The sequence below is a fragment of the Anopheles stephensi genome, chromosome 3, assembly GCF_013141755.1.
Source record: "Anopheles stephensi strain Indian chromosome 3, UCI_ANSTEP_V1.0, whole genome shotgun sequence".
Taxonomy (NCBI): Eukaryota; Metazoa; Arthropoda; class Insecta; order Diptera; family Culicidae; genus Anopheles; species Anopheles stephensi.
This window is the reverse complement of record NC_050203.1, coordinates 58,590,716-58,608,767: the sequence shown is the minus strand read 5'-3', so window position 1 is coordinate 58,608,767 and position 18,052 is coordinate 58,590,716. Positions and strand designations below refer to the sequence as shown.

The window sequence follows — 18,052 nt, the reverse complement described above, 5'->3', positions numbered from 1 at the left end:
AGTAACTGCAATCTATATTTTACCCGTGCACAACATCACAACGGAGCAAAAACCCTTTTATAATAGCGAGAACAAAATCAATTATACCGCTCATATTACCGGACGAGTTTCTCGCCCGTTCGATTGCCACCCGATATCGATATGCCACAACCGTTTGCTGTACCTTTTCTTTCCGTGTAAAATTTACTTCGGTTCGGTTTGATGGAAATAGTTTTCCAGTTGTGTTTATTGTTCGGGTCTTTCTCCTGGATCGCATCGGCACCATTTGTATCCTTTCTCATCTCGGAAATTGAAAACGATATTTTTCCGTGCTTGTCTTCGCACGGGTGGGGACTCGCACCGTAAACTCGTAAAGAGTGCAGCCATCTTAGCACCGGCAACCATTTATCAGTGGTGATAAATGTTAACATTTAAATGCACTTCCTGGACAAAATCCTGGTCCGCTAACTGTGGAGGGTAGAAGCAAACAATTGCTTTTCTTTTAAATGTGGTACATTTTTTTACTGTCCTTGCATGAACTTGTGGGGCGAAATAGTTACTTGTCAGGCACTACAACAGCTTCGACGTCTTGGTCTTGCGCTTAAGTCTTCAACAGAGTACATGGTGGGTTTTCTGGAACCCGGCGTGGCTAATTCACTACACAATAGAAAGGTCATCAAGCTCGTCACTATCGCGACTCCTCCCTTGTCCTTCTACACATACAGTTCTTCTCGGTCTTGGCCTACTACAGCAATCCTCGATACCGCTTAAGTTCAAGCGCCATCGTCTGCCAACACCATCACTCTATCTCAGTTTGGATGGCCTACCAGGCCTCCACTGTCCGAGTGGACGGCCTAAAAGGACTTTAAGGACTGGGTCGTCCGGTGTCATTCTGAAGATATGACCAGCCCACCAGAGCCTGGCGAGTCTATTTCGCTGCACGATTGTGAAATCATCGTACAGCTCGTAGAGTTCGTCATTGTAGCGTCTCCTCCATCTTCCTCTCGAACACGGCTAAGAGGGCTTTCTTCAGTTTTCTATAAAGTCCATGTCGTGCGTCCAGGCGTGTGTGAGAACTGGGATTATAATGGATCTACACAGTCCCAGCTTCGTCCGTCGCAACAGGTATTTTGAGTGGAGAAGCTTCCACAGGCTGTAGGCGACTTACAGGGCTTCGTAGGTTGTGGACAGAGTCCTCGTCTCACAGGAATATTTGTACTGGTATAAAATCCCACAATGATCATTCAGCAGGGTGAAGCCTTGCAAGTAACATCCTCTCTCTACATCAATGCGCAACTAGTATAGAGTATAAGTTAACAGGACCATTATTCATTAAAAATAGTGAACAATTTCAACTAAAATTACTTCTTCTCCTTCTTCCTTGGCACTACAACCTCTAGAGGTCTCGGCCTGAAATTTCTAGCTTTCTGTGGCTTAATTTTACCCGTAGCAAAGTAGTCAGCCCTGCGTACGGGGAGGCGATCTGGATGCCACCGGACCACCCCATCTAAAATTAACTTAAATCACTTAAACTAACTTAAATCAAACAAACGCTCATAACGAACAGAACGGGTGTGATATTTAAACAGTAAAGCAACACCAAACCGACATTCCTTGCTCAATAATGGGTTTTACTTTGCAATCTTTGTATTGTTACACTGTGTTTTCCCACCCATTGCTTCCCATTTATTTCCACGCCGCTACTAGCGTGCCTTATACGTAAACGTCCCCACGATAAGTGTGTGTGTGTGTGTTTTAGTTCATTGATTCCAAATTTAAGAGATTAATATGTATGCCGTTTTGTTTGTTTGCGTCCTAGAATTATACCATTAAATGCATCGTATTTTAATACACATTATGTTTGTATTGTTTCCAAAATTTTACGAGAAAGTATGTACGTTCGCACAAGAGTACACAAGAAGTAGTTTTAATTTTTTTTAATTTAATTCCTTTTGCCTTGTATGCTTTCCATAATTCATTGCATCCACGATTTGCTTTGTTTTATGTTTCTTTTGGTATTTTTTTTGTTCCATCAAACATTTCTTTTGTTCTTCACACACACACACTCAAAGCGACTGACAGTATCATCCCCATGATTCTATTATCCTCCATTTTTCAGTAGCCTTTCACTCTCAACAAAAGTTCCTCCGCCTGGTTTTCTAAGCAACTTTTATACAAAAATAATACGAAAATACTTGCTTTTGCGCACTGCGCTGTGCGTACCATCTACTAAACGCGCCCTCTGCCGCCTCCTTATTACTGCTATCTTACCACTATTAACCATTGCTCCCGTACTTCACATACTTGTACAAAAAACATTCAACATATGTATTGCCGCGGGAAAGCGTCACTCGTTAACGGCTTTTTACAGCGTTTCGTGTAAGGTGGAAGGTGTTTCGGTTTAAGGTAACTCGAGAGAGAGAGAGAGATGGCGTTTCGGTAAATTAATGTTTTCACTGTATGAATGAATAATATCTTTGCTGAGACTTTTACCTTCCACACACCGAACCGACGACCACCACACACGAAAGCAAATTTTACCACAAACTCCTACCTATACAACGGAACTGGCTAGACGTGCGAATGATCGCCTCGAAGGAAAGCAAAGCCCGATTATAATTCCGGTTCGATCCACACATTTCCTAAAATCAATCCTCTCTTCTCGCCCTTTTTTTCCCTTTTTTGGCCAATGATATTTTTCCCTCAACAACTAAATCCTTTTGCGATAGAAAAAAAATCTATACAACATTCCGTTGTGTGGTTCCCGTGTTACAACTGCTGCGATGTTATTTTATCATTTATTTTCACAATCAAAACGCACGTACGCACGCCGAAGCTCCACGAGCACTCCATCCATTCAAAGAAATCTTCTCTTACCCGCCTTAAAGCGAAACTAACAGGCTACAAAATTGAAACGGCTCTCGCTACTCTTTTCCTACCTCAGTACAAACACAGAGCTCAATGTACGGGTTCTGTTTGGCAAAACAATGCTGTATTTATTTTTGCTCCATTTACATTGCTCGGCGCAACGGGGTCCGAGTAGCTGTCTCTGTTCCGTTTCCTATTCGAATTCAATTCCTGTAAAGCACGGTTACACCCAGCAAAAGCAATCTCGCGAAAAAGCTACTCATACACCGATCTCTGTACACTACGCACCACGGAAAACGCGAGTCCTGCCTCGATTCTTAAGCGCGCGCTACACTGTTTCCTGCCGTGTTGGTCTAAATCGTGGTTGATTTAACTCACACAATCCCCATTTGCTGATGTCGGGCGAGGCAAAATGATGTGAGCGTGATGATTGATTGGCGCGCGTTTGGACGATGAAGAAGAACTGATCATCAGCTGTTACCCGCTGTTGTCGACGAAAAGGCTTGTTGTGTCGATAGTTGTGGCCTGGCATCCCCCTACCCCCCCTTCCCGCCTGCCTTTCCCCCACGCTTATTTGCGCTCCTTCAGCCGCAACTTCAATCCCTTCCGCCTTACCACGAGTCACAGATTCGAGGCGGACCGTTTGGAGGAGGCAGTGTTGTTCTCTGTCGGCAGGGAGAAGAAACGGAAACGGGAAGAGAAAAGATGCACAAACCCCCATCAGGAAAAACTAACGGAATTATCGCCCCACCGCCCCCGCCCCCCACATCATCATCCTCCCTCAAAAACACCTTCATGTTCCAAAAAATCTGACGGCGCGACACGGCTTCTCGAAACGCTCCCACGTGTCAGTCGAATCGAGCCGCGAACGGACGGACTCCACCGGACTAACCTTTCGAGTCGAGCAGCCGCTGTCGCTTCGCTTCCGACGCACTGCTGTACAGACTGTTGAAGCCGGGCGACGAGCTGCGGTCACCGAACCCGGTACTGTTTTCCTGCTCCTCCAGAAACCGATCCATGTGGTCGGTCAGCCCGGGATGCAGGTTGTACTTTTTCTTCTCCAGCCGGGCCTTGCTGGCGAACAGATCGTGCCGTTCGGTTTTCTTCCACAGGTAGTAAAACTGTACCAGCTCGCCAACGGAACGGGTGCGAACCTGCGGTAGGGATAGCAAAATGGCATTACAAATCCGCGCTACGGTCCACTCTTCCACCGCGAACCTCACCTTCGTCTGTTGGATCAGGTGAAAATCCTTCCCGTGCACGCGCAAGCCGTTCTCGAAATTTCGACACTCTTCCTCCGACCATATGCTCATCTGCTGGTCGGGCACCGGTACGGCATTGTTGCTGATACGCTTCCGGCGTAACGCTTCGTCCACGTTGTGCCCGCACTGTTGCAGCAGATACAGCGATTGCTCGTCGTCTCGCAGATGATTGCCGAGCGGTATCGCGTACACACTGTTCGACTGGGGATCGCTTGTCGCGGTACCGGTAGAACCGGTCGCTCCTTTTTGCTGGCCACCACCGCCAGCACCACCACCGGTCGCCCCGCCACTTCCTAAACCTCCCGCAGGACCAGTGATTTTCACCAGATAGTCCTCAATCTCTTGCTCGTTCAGTATCGTCGGGTTCCAGAGCAGCTTGTCCTCGTTCTCGTACGGTAGCGCATCGTCGTACCGGCACAAACCCTCCGGTATGACGGCCTGGAAGTCGCTCCCCACCATGATCGTCTTCTTTACCTCCTCGTCCGGTATGTAGTCTCCGTCCTCCTCGTCTTCGCTCAGCGCCTGAGAATCATCTGTATGGAAAGACAACGGTTACCCCAACATGGAAAACACGTTCGCAGTCTGGTTGATCCTACTGCGAAGATAAAACTCACTGATCGGTTCGAACAGCTGCCGCAATTCGGACGGTTCCTCGCCCTCGTCCTCTTCGTCCTCCTCGTCGTCCTCGTAGTACTGCGCACCGGTGGGCGTTTGAGACTGATCCTGCCGCTGGTTCGCCGCGTTGTGGCCCGGCTCTTCCTCATTGCTGTAACTGTCTCCTCCATCACTTCGCTGTTTGTTGATGATGCGCTGCTGTTGCTGTGGCTGCTGACGCCGCTGCTGCTCCTCACTATCACCCGGTTCTTCGTCATCCTCGTCCTCCTCATCGTCGTCCTCCTCAGCACGGACCGTTGCTACCGGCGTCGGTGCTTCTTTTTCCACTGCAACTGGAACTGTGTCCGCCGCCGGGTCGGCCGTTTGTTGTTGATGCTCGGGACTAGAATCTGCTTTTTTCGCTGCTTGCAACGTGGGATCTGTTTTCACGTGCTCGGCCGTACTGCTGCTACTATCGGCAGAAAGTACATCTTCTGCTTTGGGTTCCTCGTTTGTCGTGGGCTTGTTTTCTGGAGACGAGGATGATGGCTCTGTGTTCGTTTGTTCCGGTTTGCTGTCCTGTTCGGTCGGTTGTTCCGCTTTGGATGTGTCAGACTTTTGTTCCTTCTCCGTTTCAATGGCAGGTTTGCCGGCATCCACAGCTTCTTTGCTAGAGGAGACGAGCGCTGCTAGCTGATCTCCCTGTGGCGCATCGCTAGTGCCGGGTTGCTCCTCCTCGGTCGACATATTTACAAGCTTGAGCGATGAGAGTGGGAGAGAAGGGATGGCAAGAAATAAAAAATGGAGGATTTTTTTCTTATTTTAAAATCATTTGTTTTACACCGCCACCATGTGTTGCGCAAGTATGTTACATTTTCTTTTTTTTTGCACTGCTTTCCCTGTTTACTTCACAGACCCTTGACGATTGGTCGTTCGATGTGTTTGCACTGGCCGAAGCGGGCAACTGTCAGCCGGTCAAGTATCTCGGGTACGATCTGCTGAACCGGTACGGCATGATACACAAGTTCAAGGTACCGCCGGCCACGCTCGAAACGTTCCTGACGCGCATCGAGGAAGGGTACTGCCGGTTCCGGAACCCGTACCACAACAACCTGCACGCAGCGGACGTCGCACAAACCGTACACCACGTGCTCTGCCAGACCGGGCTGATGCACTGGCTGACGGATCTGGAGATCTTCGCCACGCTGCTGGCAGCGCTGATCCACGACTACGAGCACACGGGGACAACCAACAACTTCCACGTAATGTCCGGCTCGGACACGGCGATGCTGTACAACGACCGGGCGGTGCTGGAAAACCACCACATCAGTGCGGCGTTCCGGGTGCTCAAGGAGGACGACTGCAACGTGCTGCAGAATCTGTCGCGGGACGAGTACCGCGAGCTGCGCACGCTCATCATCGACATGGTCCTGGCGACCGACATGTCCTTCCACTTTCAGCAGCTGAAGAACATGCGCAACCTGCTGACGCTGGCCGAACCGCAGGTGGACAAGTCGAAGGCCCTCTCGCTGGTGCTGCACTGTTGTGATATTTCGCACCCGGCCAAGCGCTGGGACATCCATCACAAGTGGACGATGCTGCTGCTGGAGGAGTTCTTCCGCCAGGGCGACCTGGAGCGGGAGCTCGGCCTGCCGTTCAGCCCGCTGTGCGATCGGAACAACACGCTCGTGGCCGAATCGCAGATCGGCTTTATCGAATTTATCGTCGAGCCGAGCATGACCGTCTGTGCGGATATGCTCGAGATCGTGCTCGCACCGATCGCACCGATCGCGTGCAACGCATCGAGCAGTGCCGGTGCGGCATCGGCCGGCAACAGTGCGGCCAACAACAACACGTCTAGTAGTAATAGTAGCAACAGCAACAATAATAATAATAATAATAATAACAACAACAATAATATTAATAGTAATACCAACGTCAACAATAATAGTAGCATTAAAAGTACTACCAATACTCTTAGCGTACCGAACAACAATACGAACAACAATGAAGCAATAAGTAGTGGAGCAGAGAGCAACAAGGGTGGTGGCGGCGGCGGCGGTACCGACGGTCCGCTACCGGTCGCCCAACCGCAAAGCGCTGGCAGCACCGCCTCCACGACAAAGAATGGCAGTGCCGATCCAAACGAGAAGCCGAACCGCTTCAAGATACGCAAACCCTGGACGACCTGTCTGGCGGAGAATAAGAAAATCTGGAAGGAGCAAGCCGTCCGTGGTAAGTGGCAAGAATGGTGAGTAGTAGCAGCGACCGATACTAACAGAGTTCCAATCTCTTCCTCCAACACAGATGCGGAAGCAAGGGCAGCAGCAGCTGCAGCGGAGGCTGCGGCAGCGGCCGCAGCAGCGGCAGCGGCTGAATCAAACGAATCTTCCGAAACCGCGGACGGTGGGGCCGAAGAAGCGAAGCCAGACGAAGCGGACCCAAACTAAGACGGAGCAACCTAGAACGCATCGATGCAACACAGTAGCCACTTTCTATGCACACGTGCGAGACGTACAGCCACACCAACACATTAATCCACCAAGCAAAGGCACGAACAAAAAACACAATGGTAGAATTGAGGTGGCGAAAGGATAGAAAACTGTAGCAGAAAAATACAACCAGATGATAGTAACTTTAACTAAATGCTAAACTTTATTAAGCGTGTAAAGGAAGCGTGCGTAGAGTCACGGAACAAGATAGAGTACTATTCTAGCTATTACGCCCCGCTGCTGACCAGAGCAAGAACCATAGCACCGAGCAGGACGACACGGACCGACGGACAGTTGAGATAATCGAAACAATGTTGAGAATTTGAATTGGCACTGAATAAAGCGGAAACCCCCGTCACAGCATATAGTGCGTTAGGGGAGCGTGAGAGTCCCGGGTAGCGCGCGTGCGGACGATAAAAGTTGGAGAACTTATTTACAAACAACTAAACTCTATAGCTCTATTTCTACATAAAAAATACACTTCAAACACACGCACACCAAAAATGATTAGAGATGAAGAAATTTAAGGCACCAGAGAGCTCACAGCTCACAGGCATCACCAGATGTCTATTCAGAAACACGGATTGTCCTTCTCGCTGTGGCGTGTGGAGGAGCCCCGATGCAGGGGAGAACACCCCGATCAACCTGTAACCCCTCGGGGTGGTGCTGACGTAAAGGCGTAGTAGCAGAACTCACTCAATGAATTGATAGAGACAATTACTTCTAGTAGCTACCTGATGACGTTGTTAACGAAAGTAATAAAAACAAAAACAAACCCCAGAGATTCATCTGTTGCGAATTCAAAATTGAACGCGCTTGAATGATGATTTGTTTTACGCCGACATGCAAAGGCATTATTTCAAAGTTGATTCTTGACAATCAGCATCTCCAACCAGGATCATCATTAGGACCTTCTTTGACCTTCCCTTAGCTATAATTTTTTATGGTTTTTTTTAAGTTTGTCTTCAAAGGATTGAATGTGAAGTGAACGTAATTGGCATAATTAATGTGCTCACTTTACCCCTTTCCCATCCTTAATGCGCAACGAGAGTCTCCAACATTTTACACCCTGTCATAATTAACTCGCCCGGTCTCTCTCTCTGCTTAATTAAGTCTCCAAATTCAATACTTCATTTGCCATATTTTTTTTCTGAAACCTCTTGAGCGTCAGCTGAGCAAACGTTCCGAATAATGATCGTGTAATTGCAAACGGCTCATATATCAAACGATTCTGCCGAACACAGAATATGGAAGTCCATGTTCCTTTAGTGGAAGCTGTTAATTATTGCCTTCTTCAAACCACTTTTATTAACGATTGGGAAATTGATTACCATTGGAACGTATGAAGAGTTTTTTTCCTTTAATTACTATCCCTTTAACACATACGTGCGCGTCGGTTAGGGAAACCAAACCCCCAATAGAAGAACCCTGCGTTAAGGGACAATGTTGAAAGCGACTAAAGATGCTGCTACTTTGCAGGTAGAATTTTTGTAATTCTTTTGATACCACCTTTACCACCAACAACTACACCGACTGGAATAATTGTTTAAACACAGCTAGCTAATTTCGTACCTCGTTCATACCCATCCAAAGAGAACCTGGCCTGCCGTCACAATAAAGAAGTATATTTTTGTACCAGAACATCCCGCCTGTTCGGTAGCGAAGCAAATATTGTTACGGAGCACCTCGTTTTTCCCCCGGAGTTTTGTATGGTAGTGCAATACCTAGATAGCTTTGTACAAAACTCGTACTGCAGCTCTACAACAATAATCTAGACCAAAAAGTAATGGAAAACCCGGTGGCGAACTGTGGAAAGCAGGCAGAAGACTACAGAGTCAGATATTCAAATCACAAACACGATTCCTGTTTGCGAATCGAATTCGAACGGCCTTCTAATACTAACGGAAAAACTTCCTGTGGTTAAGGAAACTAGTATGAGTCTATCACCCTACGCTTCCCTGACATTCTCCTACCCCAATCGGCTACCCATCTCCAGTGTAGGAAGAACGTTTAAAATCTGTTATCGTTTGTGCAAAGAGTTTACGCATTTGGAATATCTTCGTATAGCTATCAAATCCTTTCTGCCAACTAGCAGGAAGCAATTAAAATTAAACCTACAACACACCTAATTGTTACAAAGACACACACACACACACAATTGTTATCTCATTGTTACTTCGGGGTGGGAGGTAAGCGTAACTCTACACCTACTGTTTAAAAGTAAAAAGAAGAAGAATACAAAAGATAATTGTTTAATTTGTTCCTCTCTTTGCTGAACTTTATGAAACAAAACAAAAAGAAGTATAAAAAATCGCAACCCACAAAAAAGCGCGAGCTAATTGTACTAATAAAAAAGCACAAAATGAATACAATACACAAACCACAAACAACACGACACGATAAGTAAAAATAAAATATGTACGAACTCTTACTTATACGCTGTTCATAAGAAAAGTAAAAACAAAGGGCAAAAAAAGTAATTTAAATATTGCAATAGTAGCTTCACAGAGCAACAGCAACGTGTAGAAATAGAACCGACGCACGCACCCATCATCACCTCTGACATGCTTCTTCAAGGGTTGTCCTGGGGAAGTCAGCTAGCTGGATGGAGCTAAGCGGTGATCCAATGGAGCAAACACGCCTAACAAATTTTCCAATTTTGCATCACACTGGTTGTACGATTGGCTAATCAGTTTGAAGAAATTGGTGTAGACCAATTCAACCAGAACCGTTAAACCTTGTTATCATTTTGTCCTGAAGGTGATGCACACCAAGCAAAACAAACCAATGTCTCTTAACCCAATTCCCCGCAGAGAAGAACACGACCAGCAGCACAGGCCTAAAGAGAGCACCTAGAGTGTGACCTACAAGAAGCGAGATTAGTGGAGGGTTTGTTTTAACTTCCCGGCAAAATTGAAGCACTCCTCCCTTCTCAGTAAACGGCCTTCGGTATGGTTTCCACTTCTAACGAAACTCTGTGATACACAAAAAAAACCCCGACCCGGGAACCGCTCCCAGTCATTACGAACGACACACGTTGTGAATTTGATTTTTTAGAACAATAATCCGGATGTCCTCACAGAGCATCAGCTTATCACACATTCACGGAGAGACTGTTTGACCATGTTCGGTCGGACCGACGTAATGTGGCCGGTGTTGACGTTTCGCTGTTGCCTTATGGTAATTCGCTGCGTTTTTTTTTTTTGGCGTTTGCTTTACATTAATTCTGTCTGTGCAAACTGGCAAGACCTGGAGACCTTTACCTATCAGCATCGTCCAGGCGAGGAACAACCGAGCAAAACAAACAAACAAACAAGCAGGCCCATTTATAAATATACTTCTAAGAAATCTCACAAAAGTTTCATGATTGCGGCACATACATGCTCAATTTTTCTAATCAAATTCTTCTCATCGGGCAAGGTAACCACCACAAGGCACCGTGCGCGATGGCATTGAACATACCCGGGAAGAGGCATTGAGCGTATTTAAGTGCGATTGCCGTGGGCACGGTACATACCAGTGCCGTCCCAACCATCGATCAGTGAGGATCAAAGTTTGCTTGCATCGTTCTACCAAACCAAACGATCATGAAGCTGCTGTTTCTGTTGAGCTTCCTGCTGTGCGCAATCCTGGCCGCGGCCGGAAAGTACTCGTGCCCGGCCTGTCCGGCTAGTTATCTGCCAGTGTGCGGTACCGATGGCAAAACGTACGCCAACGAGTGTGCCCTGGAGTGTACCGTGGCGCCGAAAGTTCAGGTGGCTCGTTCTGGCGAGTGCTAGCAGGGAAGGAGTTGAACCCAGTAGAACCTTACAACCCGGAAACCGGATATTCCTCAGGAAGAGGGACAGTGCACCACTGCTAGACGAGCTCAGTTATCCTTACTTTTGTCCAACAATAAAATTAATGTGCTGATACAAAACGCTACCTTACAACGGAGCGAGAGGTGTGATTTGTGATCCATCCTTCTGGGGGTAAGGGTCTGTTACATTCGAAGGAAAGAAAATAAAACCCGGCAAGAGGACAGTGCTAAAAACCCTTAAGAAGTATTGTTCGGATTGAACTGTTCACAGTCTTCTTGTGCTAGTCGTGTTCTACTGCGAAAAATGGAGCAAGAACAGATATCCCAGCTTCTTAAGAAAACCATGCAACAGACATAAAACCTTTGTAGATGATCACACCATACTAAACGCATGCCCCAGACTGGCTGCTCTGGGTGCGTGGTATGTGCGCGAATAGCAGTAATGTACAGATCTAACACTAATCTTAATCTTAATACCACATACGCTAGTGTTTAAGTTTTTCGATGTCCTCAGTTCGATTATCACAGCAGACAGCCGAAAGCCGTGGTAGAGGCCACTGGACACGACTCATGTAAAACCCACTACACATCTTCACCCTGAGACGCAAACGTCTATAAAGCGTGTATAGAACATAGCACGAACAATTGATAAGCCGATCATCATCACCACCACCACCACCAGCAACAACAAAAAAAGTCCTCCATCTCACACAACTAAACACTCAAACTACACTCATTTTTTCTAACATGTCTGATTGAGGGACCAGTCTTTTAAGTTTCGCCATTGCTCATTACGCACCTCAAAATACAAGTTACACCAGGAAGCAAAACAAACTAAAAAATCCAACTTTGCACCTTGTGCAATTGTATGCCTTTTCTGCTAATGGAAACCTATCCATAGCAATAATCACCTTCGCTGGCTTTATACTTGAATAAAAGCAAGACTATTTTCAAATCCACCAAAAAACATGTTAAGCACATTTGTGCATGTGCTCCCCAAGGATTCTTCTATGCGAAATGGATGGGGATGCGTATCTATCCGCAGTTCTTCAGTTCTTTTCTCCGGCAACGTGGTGCATACTTGATAGTCTTCAAAATAGCACACAGAACTTGTAGGCTTAAGGGTAAACATAGCATAATAGATTGTACTAACTGCATGAGACAGTGTTTCTTTTTTGCTATAGGGAGTTTAGAAGCCCAAATCGCCCAAATCAGTAGTAGTTTGAGGCACCCGCTCTTTTCCACGGTGTGAGTTGCACACGTAGTGAGCATGATCACTTCCTTGCTCGAGTTGCTAGCGTTGGGGAGGAGTCGTATCGCTACCAGCCCCTCAGAGCTGGCAGCATTGGTCTTTGAGATGCTCGGTTTTGAATTTGTTGGATATGAACACATTTTGATGGCCCGTGAGCAATGGTGACGTAGCTTAGCAGTAAGGTGCCGTTATCAGCTGAAATTGGGATCATAGCTTTATTACGATAGGATTAGCAGGGTCTATACAGAAATGGCGAGGATGGATGGATGAGATGCACATTTCAGATGAGGATCGAGAAATGATCATCCGGGACACATTGTACATAAGGACTGCAAACATGCCGGCTAGGATGACTAGTATGGCACTGGTTCGGGTGTGATTAAAGCAAATGGCAGCATAAAGATGGCGCCACTATATGAATAAGCAAATACCAATATAAATCTATTCCACTAACATGAACATGTATAACAGCTCTTTCTGTACGGAGATGTCTCGCAAAATCAATATGCACAATGTGTAGAGCTGAACAAAGCTAAAAGTAAAGCTAGTGTTCGCGTGTGTGTGTTTGTGTAAGTGTATGTGGTACCTTTACTATCACCAGCAGCTAAAATGCAGATTAAAAAACACTCCTAATCCCTTGAAGAAAAAAACTGTTCCATGTCCGTAAATCTATTTTGCAGTGATAGTGTACAGAAGACAAAACGCTGTTGTAGACAGAAAGCTGGAGCATGTTAAGTTATAAAGGGAACCGTAAACTCCAAACACTGGAACAGAAGGGAAAAGCCCGCGAATCGAACGAATCCGTATATCCTGTGTGTTAGAGATCCGGATCCTTAAAAGGAATGGGCGATAGACAAACACTGATGATAGTAGTAGCTAATAGTAGATGAAGTTATTATGCCACCCCCGCTGGTAGGGATTAATGCATTAGATGAATAGAGAAAGGGTATGCTTTCTGTACTTTACATATAAACAAATAAAAACAGCAAACAGAAACTAACACAACAATGTCCTGATGTGAAAACAGATTATTGAACTTCATCACATGAATAGCTGAAGCAGAGTTGTATTTAAGAAAAACAAACACACACACACCACTAGTCGTGTGGCTAGTGGACACTTACACAGAGATTTAAAAGATTTAAGGATCGAACTAGGATAGAAAGCTTCAGCGTAAGCGTGTGAAACCATTATGCACCAAGAGGACGAAGCGGAGATTAGATGTTTGGGCGGGCGAAAGGATGGACTTTTGGTATGGAACAATGCAAGAGAGCTTCATTTGTACGAAACTATACACACACGGTTATATTATTCGGACTGGCCCCTATCTGTCCGATGGGAGGTGTTAAAACTAATGCTTCTCGTATGAGGTACACCAATTAAAAGAGAAAATGGAAGGAATGGTTAGATTTGCATCTTTGCACTGACTCATACAGTCAACACTAGGAATTGAATGTGTGTTTCCTCCCCCCTTTTAGGCTGACCTTTCATCACTTCTTCACTGATATTGCCGCTCCAAAGCATTGGGGAAAATCTAGCAAAGCATTCTGGAAGAACCGAATGCACTTCCGAACAAGGGGAAACCCTGCGACACACCGTTGCAGAGCAATGCAAAGCACAGTATGAGTAGAGAAACTAATTCTGATAATGAATAAAAAGTGTGTGTGTGTGTTGAAAATTTCCTATAAAACAAAAAAACACCGGAACCGGAAGTACACAGCTCTCGTGGATAGCATGAGAACTGAAGACTAGACAGCTGCACTAGAAAATTACACTGACTACACACAAGAGAGAGAAAAAACCCCCCTCCCATTCACGCTTTCTCGGTGAGTGGAGCTAACTGTAGGAAAAGGAATACATTCTTCAGTCTAGACTATCCTAAAACTCTGTACATATTTTGATTACTTTATAACTGACGAAATAAAACATCTATTTAATTTGCTTGTTGATGGTATGCATTCTTGCTTGCGATGACACGAACGGGCGATACGGGTTCGGGGGACTGCATTACATTTTAACGAGAAGGCGTCTTAACAGCTATGATCACATCTTCCCGTACAAATAGCTGACATCCTAGCTAAAGGATCTCTTTATTAAAATTCTTCTTCAAACTCTTTCTAAAGCCTGGATGAGCAGTTCATATGATCGGATAAGGGATCTGGCTCAACAAATCGCTCATCATCCACCGTAAAAAGTGAGGTTCTCTCAAGGGCCCGCTCACTCTTAGTGATTTTCGCATCTCAAGTACGCATCTTCATCTCAAATCTGGACACTGTGTTTTGAATAACTATGTCCATCTCTGGAGCGGTACGGTGGCCGAGACGATAATGGCGCCGGTCTTCAAGGTAGAGTTTAATACGTTGCTACGGATATAATCACACAGTCTCCAGAAAGCCAGAAATGGCAGGACGAGAGCGTTCGAGGTTGTAGTGCCAAGGGTGAGTGTCCATCTTTTGTCCAGGTTGTTTTTCACCATTTGGATAGATGCTCGCTCTGCCGGTGAGCCACCAGACGATTTCCTCGCCCAAAATTTTTTCATCAGCGTCTGCGGCATTTTTTTGCATTCACAGCACACCAAGGTGACCTACATTTGTCCCCTATTTGACCTTATCGGCTTTCTCCAGAAGTAAGAGCACTTTGCAAAGCGGGTCGTCAAGATGTACCTCACTACTTCAAACTTCTGTGCACATGAATAAAGCTAATCATTAAAAGAATGCTTTGCTGCTTCAAAATCCCTAGACAAGGGTTCATAGCATGACAAACTATGAAAAGCAGTCTATTTTTTGTGCATACATCACTGTGACAAATACATACTTAAGTGCTTGTGGTCCCAAATATTCTTCAACTTGATTTCCTAACTTTAAACCTGCCGGGTATCGTGAAGTGATAGCTACTTCAAACATACTTCGACACGCTATCTCTTGGTAGCAGTGGCGGAGTTTACTGTTCAAAGGAGGACCGATCTGAAAATGAACAGCCCCGGTCAGCATTTTCTGTATAGTAGGAGCTTCCATCGATAGGAAGATGCTCAGAAGGATTTTTGTCCTCGTATGTGTGGAAGAACAATGGAGGAGCCGCTACAATGACGAGCTCTACGAGCTGTACGATGATCTCACCATCGTGCAGCGAATTAGACTCGCCAGGCTCCGGTGGGCTGGTCACGTCATGAGAATGACACCGGACAACCCAGCCCGTAAAGTCCTTTTTAGGCCGTCCACACGGACAGAGAAGGCGTGGAAGACCCAAATTGAAATAGAGTGATGGCGTTGATGCGTCCGCCAGAACGGACGGGATAATGGATTGGCAGACGACGGTGCTAAACCGTGAGCGGTATTGAGGATTGTTGCAGCAGGCCAAGACCGCAAAGCGGTTGTAGCGCTTGATAAGTAAGGAGCTTCCATCTCCCTCTACAAATCAACGGAGCTAATCATAGAAAGTTAGGACTTGTGGCCTTAGCAGTCGGTCCGTAAACGTACCGTAATTGCGTAATTGTATTTGCCCACAACCCCGGAGTAACTAGGGAAGGCCCAGGAAGCTGGATTCCTTTGAGGGTGAGCTGGATTCCTACCGTGGTATTACCTCGAGAAAAAGAGAATCTATCTTCCATTTCGCTTATTGCCTCCAAGGTGATGCCACTGCTTGGTGGCCTGTATCTTTTCCGATTGTTCCTTCATTAGCTTATAACAAAGAACCGACGATTACCAATTATTCATCCCGGCCTATCCCTTCGCGTGATCTCCAAGTTAACATGACTCTACATGATCAACCATTTCTTTATGACAATCTGAAATTCCTACACAATAATGTGATCGTAATTCAGATCGAAGAGCTTATCATTGTAGTGACAAATCCTACAAAGTCACCCTCTTCATACATACATCAAACATCCTTGCGAGACATTTAAGCTTAACAAATGTTTTAACTAAGTTAATGTCTCAGAAGCTATTTAATTGAGTACAAGAATTAAATATATTGTAATAAGTGTCCGGTACGTTGCAAACTTTTGGCACTTAGGACTATAGCACATCTTCTTGGGATTATTTTAATTGCATGTAACAATAATCAGGTAAGAGGCGAATAAGGTCTTTGATATCCAAAGCTTCTATAAATAAACGATTTAAAAACAATTCTTCGCGCTATGGCCATGGCCTAACGACCTCTTAGGTCATGCCTGCCATTTCTGGCTTACGGATTTGAGCCCCGGCCCTGCCGTATGAAGACCGGTGCCGTTGTCACAGATAATGAAACAGGCAATAGCTCATTATTTCAAGAGTAAGCGCCTTTGCCTTAAAACCTTACGTCCCTTCACACAAGCCACAGTATTCACAGTATTTTGCTTACATCCTTGAGTTTGTTTACAGTCCAGAGCCATTATATCTATATTACAACCAGCACGAGCAGAAACGACCGGCACGAGGAGAAGAAACAAGCAATTTTTGTCTACTTGACAAAGGAACATAGAAAATTGTTTCCAGTGCAAAAAATGATCATATTGTTTATATGCTATAAGGCCACCCACTGGTTCTTTTCGCACAGTGTTTGCTGCGTAGAAACCCATTGGTAGAATAATAAAAGGTTTTAAAAAATAGATGATGGTCTCTAATTTGTTTTTCTTTTTCAAATCTGAGATGACTCTCTCTAGCGGAATGTTGAAAAGCGCAAAAGCAAGGTGCAATAATCATCCCATTTTGAGAGCAAAAAGACGTGTGTGATTTACGCCAACACCAAACATTGGACCATAGACATCTTTCGTTAGCATAGCCGAAATCCATCCAAAAGCTCATAGCATCTTGTCCATGCCCCCTATAGCACAAAGATGAGAAGGCACATATACTAGCCATCCCAAACCCGATGTACGATGTACCGCAAAACATAGTTGATTGTGTTCCCCTCAGATTAACTCCTGATATGTAAGTAAAGCATCCTCGTCCCCTAGTGTTAAGCCATTACTGCTTAGGGATGAAAAACTCCCTACCATACCGCCAAACATCCATACATCTTCCTCTTGTTGCAGTTTATCGTTCAAGCTTACGCTTGGCGAACCGGCGATACATTCTTCCCGTAACTTATTCCTGGATTCGTCTTAAGACAAAGAAGACACTTACCACCTGCAATGAGAACAAAGATATTAGCAATATGTTTGGATACTGGATTGTTTAGTGCCGTTTACGTACGAATTCCTCACCGGCGGAGGCGGGTCAAAACAGAAATCTTCCTTTAGCACTGAACCTTTTTCGAGCACAATTAATCGACCGGATGGTACCGTGGAACTCCTGCCACGGTAATCTCCAATTGACAAACTTTCCGGAACACAACAAAAATCACGTACGCCCGCCGCTACACACGGACGACGGTGACGGCGGCGACGGCGGGAGTGGCAATACAATACGGGCGCGCGATTTTCTGTTCACTCGAAAGGAATTGGCCAACTTTTCGGCACCCGATCGGATCACTTTACACACGCAAACAAACTAATAACCAACCGCTAGCATGAAAATTTGGCTAGAAATTGTAATTTGATCGCACTTCTTGACCAGCAAAGAAATATAAACATCAGTGGCTTGGTACAACACGTTGACAGTTCCTGAAAAATCGCTCTGCCCCAGGTGGCATATGTTGCAACTCCAATCAGCAGACCAAAATCGTATCGTTCAGCTCAAAAAAATTATTAATATGGGTGCAATGTATGTAAATTTTGTCATTGAAGCTTTTTAACAAACAAAACCATAATTTTTTATGAACAGTTTGAGAAAAACTTTCAAAACTAACGCATTCATAACGCCCTGCTGTCGTGTTTCATATGGAA

The 18,052-nt window shown here is 45.5% G+C and overlaps 3 protein-coding genes across 4 annotated transcripts in view; 2 read left to right on the top strand and 1 right to left on the bottom strand.

The window, feature by feature from the left end:
• LOC118509000 (calcium/calmodulin-dependent 3',5'-cyclic nucleotide phosphodiesterase 1-like) overlaps positions 1-11,124 on the top strand; it is a 161,739-nt gene extending 150,615 nt beyond the window's left edge. For both annotated transcript variants that reach the window (XM_036049013.1, XM_036049012.1), the window contains exons 8-9: positions 5,618-6,938; positions 7,011-11,124. In XM_036049013.1, the coding sequence (XP_035904906.1) occupies positions 5,618-6,938; positions 7,011-7,153 (1,464 nt within the window). In that variant the 3' untranslated portion in view covers positions 7,154-11,124. The remainder of the gene's footprint in view (positions 1-5,617; positions 6,939-7,010) is intronic.
• Positions 1,590-17,838, bottom strand: LOC118509006 (mesoderm induction early response protein 1). Its single transcript, XM_036049021.1, has 5 exons — positions 17,419-17,838; positions 4,724-5,460; positions 4,071-4,642; positions 3,740-4,001; positions 1,590-3,512 (listed from the first exon to the last, which is right to left on the bottom strand). Exons 2-5 carry the CDS (start codon positions 5,448-5,450, stop codon positions 3,469-3,471), a joined length of 1,605 nt encoding a protein of 534 aa, XP_035904914.1. The 5' UTR covers positions 5,451-5,460; positions 17,419-17,838; the 3' UTR covers positions 1,590-3,468.
• Positions 10,684-11,235, top strand: LOC118509008 (trypsin inhibitor ClTI-1-like). The gene has a single exon (XM_036049023.1). The coding sequence runs from the start codon at positions 10,783-10,785 to the stop codon at positions 10,972-10,974; it is 192 nt and encodes a 63-aa protein (XP_035904916.1). The 5' UTR covers positions 10,684-10,782; the 3' UTR covers positions 10,975-11,235.
• Positions 17,839-18,052: the final 214 nt, after the last annotated feature.